Below are 23,926 nucleotides of genomic sequence, written 5' to 3' on the forward strand. Positions count from 1 at the left end.
CGGTGACCCCTATTTTCTTCAATGAAATATATTACATCGTTCACTTTTTTTTTAGTCACAAATGAAATCGGGCCCACTAGGTATGCTAAATGATTGAGGCATATTTAAACAATCAGTGTTGCATTAATCAATTCTTCAAAGATAATATTTGCTATGGTACCACGTTTCCAGGTGCGAGAGACTTTGAGTTCGATGTCAAAAAAGACGATAAGGGTTTGACATTTGGCTTCTTTCAGATAACAGAGGAAGCCCATGGAGTGTGTTCGAGTCTGTTATTCAGGAAGCTTGTGCTATCGATAATTCGAATGACTATCGTGGTGTTGTAATCACACTTTCGCTGTCTCTTGATGATAAATATCCGATTGTTGTCGTCATTATCCTGAAATATCAATCACCGTTTGCTGTAACAATAAGTTTTGATATTCGAAATCAATCACCGCAGCTTACAAGTCATCAGACCAACCATGGTTCTGACCCATGCGTTTTAAGTTTTATAACTTGAGATGAACATTTCTGATACCCTGAAAGATATCGGAAAAGCTTGTGAAATCTGATCTTAAACCGATTCTTACTTTCCGCGCATTCTCATCGTTTCTTCGAAAGGCTCCTATCGAAGGTTGACAGCGTCGACACAAGATGCTTTATTTGTTCTTGACTAACGAGTCATACTAAATACCATGAACCACATAGATGCCTTCCAGATGTTTTGTACAATTCATCCCGGTATGTTCCTTCATGTAAGTTGTCCATGAAGAGAGTTCTTGTGTCTCGCAATTCAAAATGGAGATTTTCAAACTTTGTGGACATTCTACTCACCACGAACGTAGCCATGCATCTATCCAGAGCGCCTCAATATGTTACCATACGGTGCTATGATGACAAACTGAAAGAAAGAAAGAAAGAACAAAGAAAGGAAAGCATCACACCATCAGTAGAGCATGTGTTCAAAGCATCTAACAAGAAACAGCAACCAAATCACAGGGGCCAAACAAAGGCAACAAAGAAGATTTGATCACAAAAATCATATGCAGTAAAAGATTTCATCTCAACTAATATACCTGCGGCCAGACCAACTCACCACTGCCGAAATTCTACAATTTCCAGTCTCAGTACAAAATGTCCTCCACCACAGGCCCCAAAATGCACTCAGATCCTCCGCCAAAACCATCCTCCTTCGCCCTCCGCTATTACGATTTCGCAGACGGACACAGCGATCTGACTCCACGCCCGACTCTAATCCCCCCCTTCCCCTCTTTTTCCACTACCCCAACATCCAGAGCTCCATCCAAACAAACACGCGACTGGGATACGATTGAGACACATCAAAGAAACCGTCTTCACTCTTTCACCACTCGTGAGCTTCTCAATCTCGATGCAATAACTGAACGTCCAATGGCTGCATCTACATTGTCCGATGTACCTATTCTCGCTCTACTGCGAAAGACGCAATGGGACAGTACAGGTAGAATGTTTGGAAGAAAAGACGCGATTATTATTGATGACTGGGGACAGAGTGGAGAAGAAGAAAGCGGGATGTATGGAAGTTGGAATTCGGAGAATGAACATGTATGGAAGGCCTTGCGGCCGAGTCTAACGATTGCAAATCAGTATTTGTTATCGAGTCATATGCTACCTTGGGTGAGTTACTCATGATCCTTGATATGTGATGGATATTTTCATATACTTTATTGGACTAGAGTTAGTATTGACTTTAATGACAGTTTGACGCTTTACTTCTTGCCCCTCGGAAACCCATACCACCCGAAAGAAATCTTCTCGATGTGCCTGATCTCCAATATTTTTCTCCTCGACATCCAGCTTATAAGATTGAAGATACTAGGAAAGCCCGTGATAAAATATTAAGTGATGTCCTCTTGGATAAACATGACATTTTGTTTTCGTTTTTTGAGCCGGGCAAAAATCCATACACAGGGGAAGTTGACGTAGACGGCGATGAGAACATGTATCCTGATCAGAACACGCTAGCTTTTGCAGATATTCGCTGGAATAAGCGGAATATAGGAGACGATAAAGAAAGTTCATGCTATAATATCGTGCTCATGCTGAACGTTGATTTCATCACTCCATTGATTGTAGATAAATTTTTGAACCATGCCGAACAATACGCAATATCGTGGCGAATAGCCGTTGTAGTAAGTACATTTTCCAAATCTCTAGTGCATACTGATGTCATAACGAGTTTGTAATACTTTATACTAAGCGCTAAGAATCATAGATAGTACATGAGTTAGTTCATGCTATAGAATTGGTTAGAAATTATCCCAGTCGAGAGGTTGAAATGATGACCCCACCTGCCTCAATCGAACCATATTTCGAAGAAGAAGCTTTGGCTGAGCTAGGATACTCGTACGAGAATGCCGTGGGTTGGATTACCCCATAATCAAGCTGAAAAACTATGGAGTAAATTCTGACCTATAATCAGGTTAACGGGGGATACATAGAAACAATGCTCAATGGTACGATATGGAAAAATCGCCCTTTAGGCTATTGGCTAGTCACACCTTGGCCAACTATGGAGATGATTCTGACCTATACATCATCTATCGAAAACCCCCAACTCGATGGGGATCCACAACCCCCAAATCATAAATACTTACACCCCATCCCAGTGACTGTTTACGAAGATGTGCAGTCCATGTCATTTTGGGAGCATGCAGTCCGGCCATATGGTCATAAGATATTGTACTATCGAACTATGAGATCTAGTGTCGGGATCAAAGTCGAAGATGAATATGTGTGGGGTAGAAATGATATCACAGGGCGAGTGAATGTCTCACCATTGGGAAACGAATCCAAATCATTCGTAGATGAAATAGAACAGCTCAAAAAATCAGTCAATTGTACACCAGAAGAAAAGAAAATCTTACGAATTGGGAGCAAACTAATAAAGACTGCAGAGTATGGAGCAACTTTCTGGTCAGATTCGATTGAACAACGACAGAGTATCAACGAATATGTTATGATGATCGAAGAAACCGAAATGAACACCCTAAAGGACAAAAATAATAGAGTACAAGTATTTAATATTTTATTGAAGGCAACAGAGAAGCATATTAGCCTGATGCAAAACCAGTTACGCATCGACGAGTTAAATCGTACAATTTCAGCAGACAGACGAATTGATCTTTTGAAGTTCAATCGGGGAATGCGAGCACTCATACATAGAGTTAAATTGGAATGGCAGATAGAACTTTCCCATCCGGTCATTCGCCTCAGTGCTGTATTGAATCATTTGGAAATGGCCTTGATGTATATCTTGGTCCCCGATCAACTCACCCAACTGACTGATACTGAGGACCAAAAAGAAATCAATATAATATCGCAAGCTGGTATCGAATTCATCTCAGGAGATGTTGGAAGTTGCCAAGAAACCATTTCTGAAATCCATAAGAATCCAGGACATCCTCGTATGCGATAACTTGCGCGGGACTACTAGATCTAGCTTGTGATTTTGCAAGTGGTCGCCGGGCGTGGGATGATACACAACAAAAATTGACACAACGATACTTTGCGAGAATCAGATATTTGACCAGGCTCTACGATGGAGGGAAAAGAGAATGGATTGAGTTGTTGGGACACTGGATGAAATTCGCTAAAGATTTAGTGAACGATTTAGATTATGGAGGAATGCATGGAATTGGGATGATCACAATGAGTACGAGAAAGAAAAGAAAGATCGCGAGAGATATGGGTGAAGACGCACCACCGTACACGCAGGAAGAGATTTAGACAAAAAGAATGCTAATTCCAAGCCTGGAATGGAGAGAAACCCGTTGCTCGGTAGGCTTCATTTCCGGAACGCTCCGCTCCTTGTCTGGAGTTGAAACTTGACGTTCCAATTGTGATGAGAGGTGAAAATCTGGACGGAATTCCTGTCCGATTCATGAAGAAGGGAACGAGGGTGAAGGCTAGACACGGATACCACCACCCCAGTAAGAACTGCTTCGATTTATGCTAGAAAACTTTTCCTTTTGCTGCTTGGCAGGCTCATTCGAATTCCCATCTAATTTTCAATCGATTTGTGTACATAGATTTGTGATTTAGAGAAATTACGATAACCATTCGATCCATGTAAAAGAGCTTTGAAATCCTAGTCCGATGGCTACTTAGGCCGAGGAACCATAGCGAAACGTTATGAGATGCCATTGAGCTTGAAAAATTCTCACGGCTGCATATCCGAGCTCATTTTGCCTAATTTTAAAACGTGCTTCGTTAACCGAATATGCAAGATTGACGCAAGCCGGATGACTTACCGATAAGACGACAACGGCTTTATCGAATGGATGCTGAAAAGACCAAAGATTGGAACATCATGATATCATGTCATTGAAGATACACGTGCGACGTAAAAATTATACAACAGAAGAGATGAGTGGTCAGAAAACGAGCAGCAGCCACAGTGTGGACGAAACTAAAGTCTATTCTCATCAGGTCGAGGATTTGGCTAGAAACTGAACTCTACCTATCGTAAGATGGAGGTAAGGGGTGAGACATCTCAAGCATTCTTTACGCTGACGATCCATATCAGAATCTAGCCTCATCGCGGAGCACAAGTTTTGCTGGGAACTGACGCACAGCGATGTAAAGAACCTCTTCAAGCTGTAGATTTCAAATCCTCGTATCATCCTGGGTTCCAAATTACATTTTGTATCACCCGTTTCTCGATTTGTGACATAATGGAATGTACTTCTCTCCTGACAGGAATTATATCCTGGCCCCTTACATCTTGGCGGATGCGGGGTAATTGAATGGACACTATTTCGCACAGCTCGGGCTTGGCGTCTTAGCATTCTTGAGCTGCCAAGAGGGACGTATTTGTATGTCGGTTGCTGAGATCAGCTACCTCAAAGTTAATGTGGTGAGTTTTGTGGTACGGTCAAAATATTATATAAGGAGGCAATGCAGTCGAAAGATCCAATATTTCAGAGTTCAAACTCATAGTTTTGTACCCATCTATTCAAGATCTGAAAACTTTCCAGTCTGATTCCAAATCTTGGCTCTCTTAACTATTGAGAAGATGCGCTCAGCATCTCTTCTGTATTTTCTCGCCGTAGGGTTGAGTGGTGTACTAGCAGCTCCGGGATCCGCAGTCGGTAAGTACTCTCAAAGAGTCTCCATAATAATCATCTAATCTTTCGTAGAGGCAAGAGCGGATAGTCCTGCAAGATGCCCCAAGATATTTTGTGTCCCTGGTACTCACTTATCTTGGAATCCCGAAACAAAGGTTTGCTCGTGCAAACTAGATGATGGGGAGAAAATTTGTTACACAACAACAAATTGCATAACCGCACATCATCCATTATGGAACTCTACGACCGAGACGTGTTCTTGCGTACCTGACCAGACCAAGACTACTTGCCTTACTGCGACAACTTGTTTGGTTGGATCCCACCCTGTTTGGCATCCTGAAAGTTCAACCTGTAAATGCGAGCGCAATGAAGTTAGAGACGTCGATCCCGCCACATGCCCAACGATTCGGTGTGCATCCACCACTCACCCTGTATACCATCCTGAGACCAAGCGATGTACTTGTGAGCCAAATGCTCCTGTATGTCCAAACATAATATTCTGCGCCGGCGGTGCCCACAAAGTTCTTAAGCCCTACGCAAAGAAATGCACTTGCGAACTTGATGATCCTGTTCCTCCAACTTGTCCACTCCTCAAGTGTGTTGAAGGAAATCATCGTGTGTATCACCCCGAAACCAAGAAGTGCCAATGTGATCCTGACTGTCCTGACCTTTTCTGCATTGCGGAGCAAAGGCCTACATACAATTCAGCAAGCAACTCATGCTCCTGTCAATGGATCCCAGGGTTGGAACCAAACAATCCGACAACACCTATCAGGGATGAGACCTGCTCTGGTACAGTCTGCATTTCTGAGAAACATCCCGTATATGATGCAAAGACAGGTAAATGCACCTGTCGATGGATCGATGGACTTGAGCCCCCCGTTGAGCCAATAGATCCGTGCGTCGGTATCTTCTGCATTTCGGAGATGCAGCCCGCTATCAACGTAACGACTGGTCTATGCGAATGCGAGTGGATTCCAGGTCTCGAACCAAAGAACACCGTGAAGCCTATCAAGACGTGCGTCGATATCGTTTGCATCGCCGAGAAACATCCTGTGTACAATGCGACCAGTGGACAGTGCGATTGTGAATGGATCGACGGATTTGGACCCTCTGCAAGCAAACTCTAGGTGTCAAATTTCAGGAATGGTGGATTTGGAGGATAAGAGGCAAAAATTGAAAGTATCTCTTCGTCAGCTAGACCAATTAAAGTATCGCATTTTTCAATCTCTAGAGCTTATTCCCCTCAATTTGTTTGTCTCTTCGTGCAACAGATCGTAATGCATGCATAATTAATTTATGCAGCTAACTTAGTGGTGTGGTTGATGTGCAGAGCTCAGCCACCGCCAACGCCTGATATGTCATGATAACTGGTGATTGTTAGAGCTCGTAAAAACGAAGGTCAGATCATGACATCGATTTCGGGCTTTTCTCATTCAAATTGTAAGCTTCGAAGAAAATCCGTTGACATGCGGCCATTCATGATACCAACGAAGAGCTGAAATCCGTGTCAATGGTATTTGTGCATTCGAACCTGCCAGGAAAGCCATCGCTTACTAGAAAATAACGCCAGCTACGAGTGTTTGAATTCCGCGAAGGCGTCGACCTTAGTGCCAAGTCGACCAAAAACCCAAATCTAGTCCCAACTTCTCACAAGCCCCGCTGACGCCGAACACTGATATTTTAGTACCCACACGTATGTAATCTTAGATAATTCGTATCCCTTACATCGTTTTGTGAAACTCCAAGTCAGGCTTCTGACTCCTTAAGATGCGCATCGATAAGACGTAGAACGAAAAAAGAATCTAGAAATCTCACGAGGAGCTTCGACAAGCTCATGCACCGTATTCATCCAAATTTGGCACGCGACCGCTTTGGATTTGCCCCTCTCATATTGTAATTGAATGAAGCTTTGGCATAGCATGGCTTTATGGTTTGTAACCAATGATGGCGCAGGATTACATTTGAATAGCTTTATTGGCTTCCACTAAAGAATAAGCCAAACTTCCTTTCATCCAGGTGTGAAATGTGTGTTAAAATATCCAATCAAAAATCCAATGAAACTTCAGCTATTTTGATATGGAACCTTTGAGCTCTTTGTTTTGTGACGCCGGTAGGAATAAAAGCGAATAGCTATTGTCGCTTCAATAACCATGTATGGCGAATCATCCAATTGAGCTTTTTGATAAAAGTGCAGCGAGACTCCATTCACGGGGCTGAATCGAATCGCATTGATAGAGTGTTATTTCGCATCCACAATCGAACGGCCTGTTGCATATACGATATCGCGTCGCTTTGAACAATTTTCCGTGGCATGTCTGTTGGATAAAAGCTTCGGTTGATAATCGAAGGGGTGTCTCGGCGTCTTGTAGCCTTGCCCATGGAGAGTGGCAAAGATCGAAAGACTTGAACGATATGTCTTCTTCTCAAAAGTCTTGAATCAAGTAGACAGATATGAGAAGAAGATTTACGAGCCAGATTTCAAGTTTTCTGCAACTACCATCAGATTGACCATGGGAAGCAGCTTGGATGCACGACATAATGTATACCATATCCTGCAACCATGTTTAGGGGAATTGAGTAATTTGAGGTCAGAAATCTACAAATATATGCGAGGAAGACATTCAATGAAGATGCTATTCATCGACTGTCGTTCCCTTATTTCAATGCAACGATGATCAAGGTAGGAAGGTGATGAAAAAGACGTGCTCGATTACATAAGCCAACGTGATTTCACATGATGAGCGGATCAGCAGCACGTAATTTGTCCTTCACTCCATCCCAAATTGTTATCATCTTACTTTGGCTATATGGGTTCTCTGAAGTCTCAATTTCTGATCTAAAAAGCAGCATAAGCCAACGGCATGATTTGAAGGAAGATATTGAGCAGTAGGGTATCTAGGCTTGAATAGGTGAGTAGAGCTTGACGAAACATTCGACAGGGCGGATATTGCTGCGCTGATATAGACTACAAATACATCAAAAGGATTGTCAATGCACAGACGTGTCAAGAACACAAGAAAGTTTGGATCCTGCAGAATAGTGTATTGCAACCGTTGCCAGACTCAGTAAGGGAGCGTATGCAAAGCGACCCTTTAAGAGGAACGATGACTTTCTCATGTTCTTTGGATACATCAAATTAAAAACATTGGTGTCTCAATATATACATAACCGCTCCCTCGTATTTGATACCATTTAGGAGTTGTCTTGGAAACGCCACGTTACAACCGTCTTCAATTATGTACAGACAAGATAGTATAGGTCCTACACTGTCACTTTGCTCAGCGAGCAACTTCGCTGCCCATCAATGTGATCCATAATCCGCACTGACAAGTAGCATAATATTGTATACAGAATTTTCAGCTTTGTCAAGAATTTAAGGCTGCAATAAACTGATTGTCCAAAACTAAGGGACCATCTTGAACAATCAGGAGGCCGTATCTAGATCCAGAAATGCGAGATTTTATCGTTAGATTATAGTTTGACCTGCCCGATCTCGCTTCGGCAGATGCGAGCCTTCAGATGTTCATCAGCCATCAAATTAGAGGTTAAGTTTTGTTAGGGATGAGGTGCTGGGGTGGGAAATCCCAGGTTCAGGTTGCCTTCCAGGCAAGCGTCGAAGCCGACAAGATCAAAGGAAGGGTCGAACATAGAGAAGAGATCGATATCACCCGTAGCATTAAGGTCGAAGAGTGATGGATCGAAGTCTTGCATCCCAGTATATATTGGAGCGATCGACGGAGGGATTTGAGCGTTGGAGGTGGGCGCAACAGATTCTGTTTCGAAGGTCAGATTTGAGGATTGCAATGAATCAAGACATTGAAGTCTTTTGAAAGATGATGACATTATATTAAAATAATTCCGGAAAGTGAATTTGGGCGAAACAATAAATCGGCTGAACTGCCTAATATGTTGGGGAGGGAAGGTTATATCAGAAATAAATTATACAGAAATGAAAAGTGTAGGACTCACGATTCTCAGTATCAGTCATTGATGTACTGTGATCATTGAAGATTGAAATGTTCTCGGTAGTGTTGCTGACATCTTGCTGTGGCGCCGTAGTTTTATACTCCGAAGAGACGGTAGAAAATACTCGATCGATTTCCCTGAGCATTTTCTTTCCCATATTTGCAGCATTAGCAGCAGTACAGTATTGACTTTCAAGGCCTTCCAAGAGCCTACAGCTAGCTTGGAATTGACCTCGAGCGCGCATCCGATGGACAGGTAGTTTGTTGTGGCGCATTTCTCGATAAGCAATGCTCAGAGAAAGCGATATAGCGTATGGCACGAAAGGAAATAGAACAAGTTGGTCTCGTAGCTCGTGAGAAGTGGTCGATGAGAGAATACTGGTTGAGAGAGTTTGTCGAAGGTAAGAGGATGTGGAACGCTTGGGTTCGGCCCAAATATGGGATCGATGAGAAATAATAGAGATGCTGTGGTAGAAAATTTCAATTGTTGCTAGACACTGTATGAGTAAAATATCAATCAAAGCAAGCACGTATCATAAACGAAAATTAGATAGAGCAATTCAATATTCCCGATTGGTAGACTTGGTGTGAAGGTTGGGTATTATTCAATGATCAGCATCGATTTGAAAACGAATACTTCAAGCATTCATGTGATATGCAAAATTCAACGATTTCAGAACATTCAAGATAATTTTAAAATTCCACAAGAACTCAATAATTCGAGAAAAAATAAACTTAAAGAGCTCAGGTTATCGGACTGCAGTCCAGGATATTGGATACCCCAAGAGGAGAAGTAAGGTGATTAGAGGATAACATACCAAGAGAGGAAGTACCAATATGCGCAGCCGCGCAATTCAACACCAACTCTTCAAAAGCAGGGAATTGAACGTCCATACCGCCTTGTTCTGACTGGTTCAGGGGTCGATATATCTCGATGACATTGTCAAGTAATGATATTACCTGTAAAAATAGACGGAAGGAAGGTTGTTGCTGATTAAAGCATTGGTGGAGATCTTTCCTCATGTCTCGTTCATGCATCAAGACAGGACGGCCATGGAATGCAGCATTCATGCGATCTAACGCATATACGCAACATAGAAGCTTTGCACTTGCATCCTCCACCTGACCTTCGAGATGTAATCCCATGCCTTCAAGGTAATGAGTAGCTTTTCCAGAGAATTGAGATGCAAGATCCTCACTGCTAGAATTGTCGATGAATAGGGAGAGGAGACAGAGGGCTTCAATCAGGACAATCTTGTCGGTCACAATGCCTAGTTCAATGGTCAACCTCATTGCACCGGACACCTTTTCGCCGAACGCTTTGCAGGTCATCGGGGGGCCTGCTTCATCCAGTATGAGATGATCCGCAGCAGCGAAACTCTTGGATGCTGCCAAGCAAATGGCTTGTTCCAATAAAGCCCGACAAGGGACTGAAGGGGCTAGATTGCGGAACACGGTCTCATTGATGATGGGAAAGATGGTGTTAATCTTCTCAAAGTATATCCGAGATAACGCTTTAAGATGGGGCATAGGTGGTATCGTAGATAGACACTCCTGTTCTATGAGAGGCACCAGAACATTACGGACCAAAGGCGGACATCCATAGAATAAGTTGGAGCTTGTCTGTTGTAAATTCGAGAAATGATGAGGCTTTTTCCCGAGTGTTGAAGAGAGGTATACTCCAACGCTGTCCGGTAATACGCCACGAATGGCATCTGGACTGGTAGCAGCCAGAAAAATTGATTCTGGGTTCAAATCTCCAATGAATCGAGACTGAATACCAGTAGGTTCTTGGGAGTGAGACGTATTTGCTTGAGTACGAGTACCACCGCTCAATATCCTAGCAGCTTCAAGGTCTTGATCACTGCTTGTTAAAGTTGACGCAACAGGAGAGATATGGCCAGGCTCCTCATGAGGCGTTGTGCTTTGATACCCGGCATCCGTGGTACAAGAGAGGATACTTGCAGTGTATGGCTTGGCTGCTTGAGAAACCCGTTCATCGGAGTTGACTTGGCTAGATGCTCTTACAGGCGAAGAATTCGTTGAAATTGCATTACTACCATGGTTACATCGCTTCTTCCGCTTTCTGCAGGAGTCACATGCCTTTTGCGCCTGTTGTCTCTTGATGGATCCAGTCCCATCGGAAGCTACAAATTTAAACATTGTGTCGGAGTGTGGTGTGGCGAGTGCAATTTCTGTCGGAGATGATTCATGTGGCGGATTTAACTTCTTCCGGAATCATTAAACCAAGCAGTTGCAGACAGGAGCGCCTATGGTGATCTCATCCTATTGTTTCTTATAGATGAGAAAGTCCAACAGCCAAGGTCAAATGCAAAATAAAGTGGACCAAGCTCTTCCAGCAGCCTTGAAATAAAGGTTCTTGAAGTCTTTCAGATGGCCGTGTGATCTTACACAACAAGAGGATGTAGCAAACTTTCCACCATGCACGACTATCAGCGCCTCTGATGAAGACGCAGGGGAAATCTTCCGAGACAGGCGATAGAGACGTGGAAAGGTTGAAGATCCACCTTAGTTGTGAGCGGAGTTTCCAAATACGTTTAGCTCTTGGTACAACATCTATCTTTCTATCATGACACAAGAAAGGCCCATAGGACTCTTAATTCTCAGCTTCAAAGCTGACGAGGTAATAGTACCTTGAGGTTAGATATCCATTGAGGGGGAAATCCAATTTCAAAGCCACATAATCTTACGCCGGGCTTAATAGCATCCTTCAATATTTTTGAGTAGATAATCAAATCGTCCCTAAGGCTCAATTGTCCAGCCGGAAGGGTTTTGAAGAAAGTTTTTGTACGACTGATGACTGCTGCAAAAGTTGCTGAGGTGAGCATACCAAGGTAGGTAGTTAGTGCAATCATGCAATGCAAAAAAAAAAACCTTAGCCTTACATAATCAGGCTCGGACCAAAGGTCCTGGACGAAACGAACCTCACTCCAAACAAAATATTGGGTTCCGAACGAACTTTTGATTGTGAAATCTGATCCCGTCCATTGATGGGATACCAACATCTAAGTGTTCGACTACAATATCAAATGTGTTCCAGCCATGGCGTGCCGCTTCAATCATTTCTATCTCACCATGGCGATAATCGAGAACCACCAAGACGACATTTGTGAGCAACATCAACAACCGCATGTCGCACATTGACGCCATTTGTTCTGCGAATAGACCTCGGATATCTAACTGAGGTTATATAAGGCCCTTCTCGTTCGATATAAAAATATACAATGGAGCAGTTTAATTCCCCACTCGAAACAAGCAGTCCAATACCATCTCTCAATCTTTCGCATTCGTTAAAACATCTGCACGAGGTGCATGAAATATTTTAAAAGAGTGACAGCAACTTACCACAATATTCAATCGAGAACGGGACTTGATATGATATCTTGGTGTATTGGGGGGCAAATGGATCATATCTTCAACAGAACTTTGTGGCAGGAATCTGAATAGAAACTCTGGGAGAACGCAGCTGCACGGTTAGCCGGGTCCATGAGCCATGCACGCTGTGATCACTGTCAACTAAGTACGTGGAAGTGTTCATAAGGTGTCGAATAACTACCTCCTAAGCCTGGCTTTCTTCTATGGTTTGTATCGCAATCTACCCACCTTTGTTGCTTTCGACACTTGAGTAGAGCCGCATTGGTGATTTGAAGTTCAGGAAAAGCTCAGACGCTTGCCATTGATTCTTCACCCTCAACATACCTCCGTAGTGCATTATAATGGAAGCCGAATCTTTCAGAATCGGTACTTGAAGGGGCATGGCAAACTTGGGTTGCTTGTCACAAACTCCATCACTTGGAAACCTTGAGCTCAAGTTACGTTTGATCAAAAGCCAAATGCACACATCATTGACCTTGTCTCACCCGTATCAGCCGTTGCTTATCTTCCGATCTTTCTGACTAAGTAATCAAAAGCACTTTGTCCCCTATTGTCCCAGTCCAAACATGTCTATCGACAGCTCAATTGACTTTTCCCCCTCTGCTAATCAAGTAGTCTCCCGTTCTACTCCAGTTCGGTCGTCCCATAAAGTTCGAAACTAATAACTGCCTAGAGCAACACAACATGATCAAAATTTCGTGGCACAAGTGAATGCGAAGTTACTTCGCACACAACTGATTTCTTGCACTACCTCGGATTCGGGTAGCTACGGCTCTTGTTGTCCCATTATTGGCTGTTTGCATTCAGATGTTTTGATAGGAATATCAAATACACCATCGTAGGCAACTATATCAATGCTCCAGCCCTGAGAGTAGCGGATGAATAGAGCGAGAGACATATTATACTAACAATTGACCGTGGCCCATTTTCGCTTGGTAGATAAGCAGGGTGATATTTGAGAAGGCGGGATGCAGCTCAAGCCTCAGTGAATTCACATCTGTAACGTCACATTTTGGAAGCGAAGCGAATTCTCAAGAGGCTGTTGTCATCATCGTCACCATTATCAAATCATGTGCCAAAGCTGCATTTTGGAAATTGTCCGGCAAACCTCCCAAATTCGATTCCATGCTACCCCGCCATTCAATTTTGTTGTCTGTGCACAGGTTCCTGAATATTACACGCACTCACTATCACAGCCACACCACGGTCATCGGACTTCTCGAATTGGTCATGCCGCCAAAACAACTAGTGCCGTATGAGATTCACCAATATGCATGAAATGTAATGACGGTCTGAATACATTTTTTATATTGAAGACGTTCGGATTTCACTCCATAGACCAAATGATCTTTACATAAACTCTCATTTACGAGCAATTGCAAACACCCATCCAAATCTCTGTTGTTTTCGAAGTATTCGAGACATTCACTTAAGAATTTCTTTGTACCTAGTTTTCAGTCCAAGTTCTCGGCATAAAGAGCATTCACCACTCATCCAAGTCTCAGAGTATAGAGAGTAGTCACAAGCTCGCATTCGTCTCCATGTTGTCTCACACGCGCCTCGTCTCCGCAGGCCGCCAAGCATCTTCTCTTCTTAATCACAAACCCAACTTTACCATCCATAAATCCTCTCTTGTCAACCACAAACCCAAGTTCACAATTCGCACCCTCGCAACACAAGCTAAATCAATCAGTATGTCTTCCATGAATGTCATAAACCCAAAGGAAGAAGGCGATATCTCTTCGGTCTTCGTCTCACTCTCTGGCGCCAAGCCCACACCACTTCCCGAACGTTTTGCTGATATCAAGCGCAACCTTATCCGCGGCCATGAGGAGGCTGTTCAAGCATCTTTCACTCGCCTTGTTGAGCAACTTGCAGTCGAGAATCGAAAAGTTGCGGAGTTGGGCCCGAAAATTATCCCAAGTGTGACTTTCAAGGATGTTCTTGAGAAGAACGTAAGTGAGGAGCAGTTGAAAGATATGAGAGATAAGGGTGCACTTGTTATTAGGGGTGTCGTGGATGAGACAACTGCGAGAGGTTATAAGCAGGAGGTCGAAGATTACGTTAAGTTGAACCCTAGTACTAAGGGTAAGTTATCTTTATGGTTTTATTTTACATTCTCATCCATCCATGTTACCCCAAATTTCATTGACAGTCTTCCTCTTGGGTATCAAGCAAACAATCATGACTAAACAAAGCTGACAAAAACAGGCTTCCCAGCTAATGATCCACAAGTCTACGAACTCTACTGGTCACCACCACAAGTTAAAGCTCGTGGTCATCCAAACATGATCATTGCTCAAAAGTTCCTCCTCAGCCTCTGGCACTCCGTCGATCCTAACTCACCCATTTCAATTTCTCAACCTGTCACTTACGCTGATCGTGTTCGCATTCGTCAGCCTGGTGATGCCATCTTTGCTCTCGGTCCTCACGCCGATGGCGGATCTGTTGAACGCTGGGAACCCAATGGCTACGGTATCAACGGAGTATATGACGCCATCTTCCAAGGAAAGTGGGAAGAATTTGATCCTTTCGAGTCTTCATCCCGTGTACCTGCTGTTAGCGATCTCTATCATGGTGGAGGAAGCTGCTCCATGCTTCGCATGTTCCAGGCCTGGCTCAGCATGTCCCACACTGCGCCTGGAGAAGGCACATTGAAGGTCAATCCACTTATCAAGCTTGCTACCGCTTACTTCTTGCTCCGACCTTTCTTTGAGCCCATCAAAGAATTGCCGGAGGGAAAGGAGGATGAATATACTGCAGAATACCTTAGTCCCGATAATTGGAAATTGATTCCATCTGATCAGATGACCACTGCCCTTCATGGTGCTACCCCAAGTCATGGACAGGAGATGACCGAAAAGCTTCACCCACATTTAGATTTGAAGAATACTATGGTTCATATTCCAAAGATTAATCCAGGTGACTACGTTGCTTGGCACTGTGATAGTAAGTTTTTTATCTCCCGAATCTTGTTACCATATTTGCACAGTTGCATTGACTAACTTTGTTACCTTATAGTGATCCATGCCGTGGACAAAACTCATGCGGGCAAATCCGACAGTTCCGTCCTCTATATTCCCGCCTGTCCTCTCACTCCTATCAATGCCGAAGCACTTGCCCGTCAACGTGATACCTTTCTCTCCGGCGTTCCAGGTCCGGATTTCCCAGGTGGAAAGGGCGAGAGTGAGCATATTGGTCGACCAGGTCTCGAAGAAGTTGAGTCCTGGACTGGTGAAGAGGGATTGCGGGCTATGGGTTTGAGCAAATTTGTTGTTGAAAGCGAAAAGGGAGCTGGTGTTGAAAAGGCTGTTGAGATCGGAAATAATTATATGGGCTTTTAGAGGAATGTAGATGGTTTTCTGATCGTTTGACGGAAGACAGGATGGGAAGGGAAAAGATAATGATTTCATGACAGTGGTCTCAAATCGCAGTGGGGAGTTAATCATGATGGACGGAGACAGGATGGAACGGCGTCGGATCTCCTTGTGCACATCCAATTCTGATATTTCTTTGCCTACGTTGAGGGAGAGAAGTGTCAGATTAGGAATTTACTCATCTTAGGTACTATCGGGAAGGGAAAATTGACATTGTAGCATAGCTCAATGATAGGATACATCAAGTAGTGGCGAGCAAGAGTCAATAGCAATGAGTCATACCAAAAATCTCGACATTGATCTGCATATATTCAGGACCAAATTTTTTAATATCATCCGCCCATTTTGAATACTGGTGAAAAATAGCCACCGAGTTTCCTGACGGAAGATACTCACATATCATATATGCCAAGCTGACTTGTTGGTACCTGTCGGTGAAGTTCCGATGGCTAAAATCGACTTCGTGTCAGAATACTCACTTAAACTTGGAGGGTTCAAGGTTCTTAATTCTCAATCATGAACACGCATCAAGATAACAGTTATGAATTAGAGGCTTGGATCTAGCATATAGATAACGGAGAGGAATTTGCGAATAGTGTTCTAGGCATATCAAAATTGTGTTGTGTCTTTCTACGATGTACCAGAGTAATCTGTTGTAACATTTGTGATACCATCACCAGCAGAGGAAAAATTGGCTTGCTCCGCCTAAGTATCAATAATATCAAAGATTTCAATCCCCTTCACGCTCTTGCGTATCGTATTTTTGTTAGCTGGGGCAGACTTTCATCATGCACAATCCAGCTTCTGTATTAAAAATTTGAAAGGTACTGCATGAGTGTTACGTTACATATGAGAGAGTGAAACTTAAAGACGCCATTTGACCCAAGCTTCACTATCAGCAAGCAGCAAGACTTTCATTCCATACAAGTGGCTTAGCATTGTATTTACTTCTATACTAATTTACGCCTCTGGCATCGAGGTTTGAAATTGTGCAGGTGGATTAAACCCAGGCTCTACTAGCGGGGGATAATTATTAAGCGGTTTGCGTATTGGTCACCCTGGATACCGATTCCATGTCAACGGTTTTTTTAAGAAGAGCAGAAACGTCCAATCCGGGCTTTGCATCTGCGAACCCAACAGCCAAAAACAGAGGTACCAAAGCTAAAGGATGCCAGGCAAGTGAACCAATGACAATAGCCGAGCTGATAACCATCGCAAACCGACTGGTACCCAGCTTATTAGCCAGACTTTCAACATCTTTTCCAGTGGCAGCTGTGGAAAGACTACTTATTGTACTTGCTGCACTATTTCCACTTGTTCCGCCGCTTGCAGTAATCGCAGTAGTCAGACTACTCAGTCCAAAACCATCAGCAGCAACAACGCCTTCCCCCAGACTTCCAGACTCTAGCTCTCCCACATTGTCCTTCCAGTCTGTGATAGTTCCCTGATTGCCTTTGGGATAGTATTGACACAGGAGAAACAGGGAAACTCCAGGCGTAGCGGGGTCTGGTGATGAGCCGGGTGCTAGGACGCAAGTTTATGTTAGTCTATCATTCTTGCTCTTGACTACCGGGATCGTAGATTTCTAGATTCCAAGCATGAGAGATGTGCATAATTATTCCAACATGATCTAAACTGAGCGGAAGGACTTACGGCAATTATTCCAAGCACACCCAACGGACGTCGTGCTTTTCCATACCATCTGCGTAAATTGTTTGGTAGAATTCGTCGGTCCTGGCTCTGACCAATTATAGAACTGGCGTTCAAGTCCCAAGTAGTTGACGATTCCGAAGACGCTGGTGGGTATAGCAGATACAAAGGATTTTCCTATTCCAGGAGTTGACTGTAAATCCAAGTGTAAGTAAGTATAACAGCCGACGTATGAATACACCTTAAGATATGGATGCGCCGCGTCGAAGGAAGACATACCTCAAGATCCCATACACATCCCGCGACCCAACCCGAACTGGAATTAGCCAAAGTATCATTCCAAACAAGAGGAAGTGCTCCATGCGCAGCTCGATACCAATTCTGGGCGTTAAGGATCTGAATCTTGAACTGCCCTGGTGTATTGAATCCTGTTTCCTTTGGAGAGGCTTGAGTGCTCAAGGGCGGGACTGAAGTCTGAATCTTGTTTGGGCTAGAAGCAGCTGAAGTAGCTTGAGAATCATTTTGACTAAGACTGCGAGATGTTTGTGTCAGAGAAGACGGAAATGGGAGCTCTGTTTTCGAGGGAGAACTGGGCGCTGTGAAAGTATCGACCAGTAGGGAAACCAGAGTCTGGATCGCGGTTGGGGTTGGAGTATCATCTGATGATGATAAGGTTACCAAGGTTTCTGGAACCAGGGTTTCAATATTAATTTGGCCAATTGCACATCCAAGGAGCAAAAGGAAAGGGGCCCAGCACGAAAGAAACATGATGACTGCGGGTTCTGTTTTTTTGACTGCTGTTTGAAACTTCTTGAAGAGACGTTTCCTAAGCCTGAACCTCAAGAGAATATGGAAAGGTAGAATCAAGAACGAAAGGTAATTGGTTGAAGTATTTTGGGCCTTAAGCAGAAGAATCGAAGGACTCTGAAGATTCAATTTCACAGTAATAATAATAAGTTGCTTGAGCTCAACAAGAGGGAATATCGCTTTAAGTATCACCGCATTGTTTTGAACTCCCCATTCACTCTTTCTCAGCGCCAAACACGTGGAGTGTGAATATACCTAGGTACCTAAGCACTTTTCCTGAAAATCAATTCGGAATCCTCACTAAGTCTGAGTCTTTGGATTTTAATACCGACTAAAACCTGAGCCTTGTTCTATTCACTATCATATCCCTTGTGGGGTGATTTCCTTCTGGCAATTCAATCCTAAATTATCCATTTTACGAGCGATCAAACAGTTCTTGGTGAGATTTTGGGTTTATTTGATTCATGAGTTAACAAGTGTACATGGAATTTACAGGTTTACTTCCCAATTCAAAAACCTTTCTCAGTTTTTCGCAAGCTCTCCCTTGACCCATTTCTCCAAACCTCCTCTGGCAATGATTTCTTGCACATTGGGTGGTAGCTCTCCAACCTTCTGACTCCACTTCTCACCACCCTCACCTTCCTGCACCTCTACCTTGCTTCGTCTAACGTCCCATACAAACTTCCATCCGGTTCTTCTAGTTAAAATCTTCTCTCCTTGTGGTACGGCTTGTTCAGCTGGCTTTGGCGAGTCAAGACTTTCGTTATTCTCACTTGGCTCTGTGACTTCCTTCTTTGGCACTGGTGCAGAAGCGGCAAAGTGTTCCCTGAGTCTTTGTACTAATCTTGGAACCTCAACTCCCATCAAAGCATTGTTAATGCTATTCCTGGAGAAAATGTTTCCGAAGCTTCCAGCAACCACCATGGGAATCTTCTTGGCGAGGATGGCAGTAGCAGCCTGTTCTCTAGAACTGCCACACCCAAAGTTAAAGCCGGAGACTAGGATATCACCTTCACGAGCGATCGTGCGGAATTCTTTATCGTAGTTCTCCATGCATACTTCAGCCATCTTCTCAACCGAGACACCATCTTGGTAGGTGTATTTGCCTGGATAGATAGCATCTGTGTTGACGTTATCAGCGTCACAGAAAACAATCTCACCCTCAACCTTTTCAGGGAAACCAGGAAGAATCTCTGTTAATGATTCGGAATCCGTTTCCTCGGGCTTTGAAGAGGTACCAAAAAGACTAGACTCAGCTCCATCGACGATCGACTCTGCTTGTGAGATGAGTTTCTCGAGTGCTTCCTCAATGCTGATAGCCTTATCTTCTTCGACATTTCCATTACCTTCCCCAAGAACAACCTTATTCACACCAATAGGTGGTTGGTACCATCCGGGACCTGAAATATAGCCACTAAGAGCGCTGGCAGCGACAACCTCAGGACTCGCCAGATATGCCTTTGCATCGGTAGATCCCATACGTCCCTTGAAGTTTCGGTTACTTGCACTGATACCAACCTCACCTGGTTCTAACAAGCCAGTACCAAGTCCGATACATGGGCCGCATCCTGATGGCAAGGGTTGTGCACCAGCTGCGAGAAGTGCTTGCCAATCACCTGCTTCTTCGGCGGCTTCTTGCTCGGGAATGGAAGCAGCAGCGATATAGAAATTGACACCTTCGGGGATTTTGGGAATAGTCTTATCGGGAGAAGACTCAGCAGCGTCCTTGAAAACCTTGGCAGCAGCAGCAAGATCGGAAGCACGAGAGTTGGTACATGATACGAGGTATGCCTTGTTGAGTTTGATCTTTTGCGCTTCCAAATCGCGGATTGGTGTGGCGATTTTGACACTGTTGGGACCAGCAACGTAAGGAGAGAGAGTCGAAAGGTTGAGGTACAAAGATTTGGCGTAGGTAGCTCCCTTATCTGCTACAAGTTGATTTTGAACCAAGTCATCGATGCGAGCATGGGTGAATCGGGGTTCTTTGCCGTTATTCGGGGCAAACATTGCACTTGTTGTAGCCTTATATCTCAACCATTTCTCGAGGACCGAATCAATTGGGAACAAACCTGATAGAGCACCCCATTCGGTTGTCATGTTTGCAATGGTAAGTCTATCATCGATGGGTAAACTGCGCATTGTTTGTTCCGATCCTGTGAATTCGATGGCGTGGTTGAGAACGTCGTCACTGTTGAATAGACCGCAAAGTGCAACGATGACATCTTTCCCTGTAACTCCGATTGGTAAAACTCCAGTGAGGGTGACTTTAGCGATTGGTGGAATCTGCCACCAGGTTCGACCTGTTGCCCAAATACTTGCGGCATCTGTTCGCACCATAGGTGTGCCCAAGCATCCGATACCACCATACATGTTACTGTGACTGTCTGAAGCGACAGTGACAGTTCCGGGCCAAGCATATCCTTCCTCTACCATAATCTGATGTCCAATTCCTCGTCCTGCGGGGTAAAAGTCCACACCTTGCTGGCGTGCAAATTCCTCAATTTGTTTGTACTTCTTAAGGTTCGTTTCGCTTTTGTTCTGTACATCGTGATCGAGAGTGCAAACAATTTGATTAGTATTGTGAATTTTGGTTGCACCAATGGACATGAATTTAGTTGCGACGGGCCAGGAATTGCTAGATATCATTAGAATTGATGAGTAGCGGCTTTGGATAATGTTGACTCACTCATGGGTCATGCAGTAATGGGGTGAGAGGGTAACATAATCTGTAAAAATATCAGCACATATACATGCTTAAAGTTGATTCGATAGAAAATGAAAGCCGGCAGAGATAGGTCTTCCGGATCTCGTAGTGTAAAATGTTAATTCCATACCTCCAGACTTCACAACCTTATCCTTCGCAAGTCCGAGGGAATATCGTTGAACAATTTTCTCCGTGAGTGTCTGCGCAACACGAGGCGTAGTTTTTAGGGAAGATAGAATGGCCGAAGAGTTTGGATCTTCGGTCTGCGAGTGAAATACATCTTGCCAACGTCTCGCCGTCGCCGTATATGCACGATAGCCCCCGCGGAGAGCTCCCAATTCGTGTAAAGGACGGGAAGCCCTGACTCGCAGGCCCTTTGGACCAATTCTCTAGCAAAGTAATAATCAGCGAAAGAAATAATTTCAAATCAAGCTATACATACCAACAACATGGCTCAAGAATTCATTGATTTCTTTTTGAATATCGAGAAATTCAAACAATTCTCCAGATTTTATCGCACAATCGTCAGAATTCCCGATAACCTATCATCGTCAAGGATTCAAAGCGGTCACTGTCATTCTGCCATACTAGTCCCATATTCGACTAGTGTGCGTGTCCTGAATCGGCGTTGTTGTGATTGGTGGAAGCTCCGACCTCTGAGCTCCCCTGTCACCAAGCGACGTATGGAGAATATAAAACACTGACTGAAGAGCGTGGCTTCAAAATATTGAAGATATACACACAATTGTCGCAGATGTAGTTGCAATTTTATATGTATCTCTTTACTCAAATCTGCTTGTCCTCTTTCTAATCAACTGGAAAAACTGGTTGAAGACTTCGATTTGCCTCGGTTCTTGTGATTTGGTCGATTACCTTCGTTCGCAATATACCGCACTCCCGATATCTCAATTCTCGCTCCTGTCGAACAATGTAAATTATTTGTAGCTCCCTTAGTCCTTCTGCAGCGAGGTCCTATTTCAAAGCAAGTGCGATGAATAAAGATGCAACTCTCTTCGCAGTTGCTCTACCTTTACAAGTACAATCACTATCATTGTTGCTAATATAGCCCATAATTATGATCATGCTTGCTCCTTCTTCTCTTGATGATGTCGGCACATGAATATGCCCCGCTACGTATATCAAATCGATTTCTGCTCAGTCTTTGGCTGTCTGAAGTCAGAAACTAATTCCAAACCCACACCGAATCCAGAACCATGAGCATTTCTCTTGATAATAACGAATGCTCCAATTTCCCAGATAACTGCGGTCCACTTTCAGCTGACATCGAGATTGAAGGAGTCGGCGTATGTTCCACTCGAGATATCAGTACTTGAATAAACCGAACGATGTTTCTAATCTACAACCAGATCTATATCTCCTTCCTTGCAACGGCGCTTTTAACACTCTCGGCCGCAGTCATACGTCTTCCATGCCAACTTGCACTTCATTCCTGCGAATATGCCGAACATACAGAGCCAGAATATCACGATTTTGATCACCAATCCACTAAAGGTACAGCAGCGAATTTGTATCACGCGGCCAAGGAGAAAGTACGAATTTGCAGACGATGGATCCTTCTCCGATATTCCAACAAACCAAATCTACCTAGATACAGGCTCATAAACGCCGCTGTGACTCCCCTTATCCTTTCACTTGCGGATCAACAACTAGTGACAAGTTCCGCTGTTATGATTGCCGGACTTTACAATTTCCACACTATTAGCGCCTACCATTACAACATTATCGTGTACCTAGCTTGGTTCTCTAGCTTTACACATACAGTAGCTTTCGTTTCCATGGGCGATCATTTTTTACAAAACCATGTATTGGCAGGAATTAGATTCTGTGGATACATCGGCAACTTCATACTTTTCATCTTCGCACAATCTCGAGCAAGAAGCTTCGGGAACACAGCTGGCATGTATAGATCCTACAACAGCGAGCATGTATCTGGCGAAGCAGCAGCTTGTTTGGCAAGATGTACAGCTCAATTTCCATATCACGGCTATGATCATCAACTACGTATTGCTACCTTATCCTTCCTTTTCTTTCAAGCATTTCTCCAATGCATTCCGCAATGTATTCGGAACGGCTTCAGTCTTTCTATTTACAGCCGGTGTTTGAAAATTCTCTGCATCACTGGTCGCGAGAGATTGTGCCTGTGGCTAGCCTACGCTTTTCAGACGGTAATTGTATCGTTTTGGGTGATACCTATTCCTCCAATTTTACTCGGACTGGGTTTCGGCGTTAGACGTGCCCTTGTATTCAGGGACATATCCCGATATCCAGGTTTAGAAACCACCGAAGACTTCATCGAACAACAAAATGCATGGACATTTGGTCAATTTGTTGCCTGTATTCTCCTAATTCTTCCCATAATTGCTGCACTTGAGGGTTATTTGGGTGAGTATCTAAACACATACATTGTAAAGTTCCTCTAACGTCCAAAATAGACGAGCGAGAAAAAATCTCCGACGAGAACCGAGAAGCTGGTCTTCCAAGCCATAATTCTCAATGGAAGCATCGTTTCAGCGTACTCTTAAAAGTCACACATCTTGGAAAACCTCCCACAGCAAAAGATCCAGGACTTCGAAATCGTGTATCTGCCTGGGCCGACAGCAATAGTGTTGACCACCCCGTAAGTAGAGATACAGAAAGACTCAGTAGCATCGAAATGTCTTTGCGACAAAATGCTAGATTATCCCAACCTCGTGAACGTCAGCTTACATCGCCAAATTCTCCAAGACTATTCACCCATGAGTCTGGTGACCTAGTTCTACTTCCTCACATTAAAGAAATTTCTCTGGGGCTAGATTGTGTTTTGGATTCGTCAAGATAATGTATATATAAAGTTGCCTCTGTTATTAACATGAAATGTTTTGTTAATGGGATTACTGCCAGTCGTTTGTTTCTAGGATTGTGGCACGCTAGTTT

The 23,926-nt window shown here is 43.7% G+C and overlaps 7 protein-coding genes across 7 annotated transcripts; 4 read left to right on the forward strand and 3 right to left on the reverse strand.

Annotated features, from left to right (window-relative positions):
* Nucleotides 1–1,116: 1,116 nt before the first annotated feature.
* Bfra_003265 (uncharacterized protein) lies at nt 1,117–3,750 on the forward strand (the record flags this gene model as incomplete). Its single annotated transcript, XM_037333675.1, has 5 exons — nt 1,117–1,638; nt 1,722–2,153; nt 2,237–2,380; nt 2,444–3,428; nt 3,464–3,750. 5 exons carry the CDS (start codon nt 1,117–1,119, stop codon nt 3,748–3,750), a joined length of 2,370 nt encoding a protein of 789 aa, XP_037193762.1.
* A 1,288-nt stretch (nt 3,751–5,038) lies between these two features.
* On the forward strand, nt 5,039–6,220 carry Bfra_003266 (uncharacterized protein; the record flags this gene model as incomplete). The annotated part of the gene is made up of 2 exons (XM_037333676.1): nt 5,039–5,114; nt 5,163–6,220. The coding sequence occupies 2 exons, from the start codon at nt 5,039–5,041 to the stop codon at nt 6,218–6,220; spliced, it is 1,134 nt and encodes a 377-aa protein (XP_037193763.1).
* Nucleotides 6,221–8,648: 2,428 nt separating this feature from the next.
* Bfra_003267 (putative fungal specific transcription protein) lies at nt 8,649–11,221 on the reverse strand (the record flags this gene model as incomplete). Its single annotated transcript, XM_037333677.1, has 3 exons — nt 8,649–8,866; nt 9,063–9,548; nt 9,877–11,221. The coding sequence occupies 3 exons, from the start codon at nt 11,219–11,221 to the stop codon at nt 8,649–8,651; spliced, it is 2,049 nt and encodes a 682-aa protein (XP_037193764.1).
* A 2,927-nt stretch (nt 11,222–14,148) lies between these two features.
* Bfra_003268 (putative duf1479 domain protein) lies at nt 14,149–15,798 on the forward strand (the record flags this gene model as incomplete). The annotated part of the gene is made up of 3 exons (XM_037333678.1): nt 14,149–14,542; nt 14,666–15,403; nt 15,476–15,798. 3 exons carry the CDS (start codon nt 14,149–14,151, stop codon nt 15,796–15,798), a joined length of 1,455 nt encoding a protein of 484 aa, XP_037193765.1.
* Nucleotides 15,799–16,864: 1,066 nt separating this feature from the next.
* Nucleotides 16,865–18,249, reverse strand: Bfra_003269 (putative extracellular scp domain-containing protein pry1 protein; the record flags this gene model as incomplete). Its single annotated transcript, XM_037333679.1, has 3 exons — nt 16,865–17,355; nt 17,485–17,674; nt 17,761–18,249. The coding sequence occupies 3 exons, from the start codon at nt 18,247–18,249 to the stop codon at nt 16,865–16,867; spliced, it is 1,170 nt and encodes a 389-aa protein (XP_037193766.1).
* A 561-nt stretch (nt 18,250–18,810) lies between these two features.
* Nucleotides 18,811–21,443, reverse strand: Bfra_003270 (putative homoaconitase protein; the record flags this gene model as incomplete). The annotated part of the gene is made up of 4 exons (XM_037333680.1): nt 18,811–20,923; nt 20,975–21,014; nt 21,123–21,381; nt 21,435–21,443. The coding sequence occupies 4 exons, from the start codon at nt 21,441–21,443 to the stop codon at nt 18,811–18,813; spliced, it is 2,421 nt and encodes an 806-aa protein (XP_037193767.1).
* A 763-nt stretch (nt 21,444–22,206) lies between these two features.
* Bfra_003271 (uncharacterized protein) lies at nt 22,207–23,831 on the forward strand (the record flags this gene model as incomplete). Its single annotated transcript, XM_037333681.1, has 3 exons — nt 22,207–22,296; nt 22,360–23,395; nt 23,446–23,831. The coding sequence occupies 3 exons, from the start codon at nt 22,207–22,209 to the stop codon at nt 23,829–23,831; spliced, it is 1,512 nt and encodes a 503-aa protein (XP_037193768.1).
* Between the last annotated feature and the right edge of the window lie 95 nt (nt 23,832–23,926).

Source organism: Botrytis fragariae (assembly GCF_013461495.1).
Source record: "Botrytis fragariae strain BVB16 chromosome Unknown tig00000045, whole genome shotgun sequence".
In the NCBI taxonomy this organism is placed as follows: Eukaryota; Fungi; Ascomycota; class Leotiomycetes; order Helotiales; family Sclerotiniaceae; genus Botrytis; species Botrytis fragariae.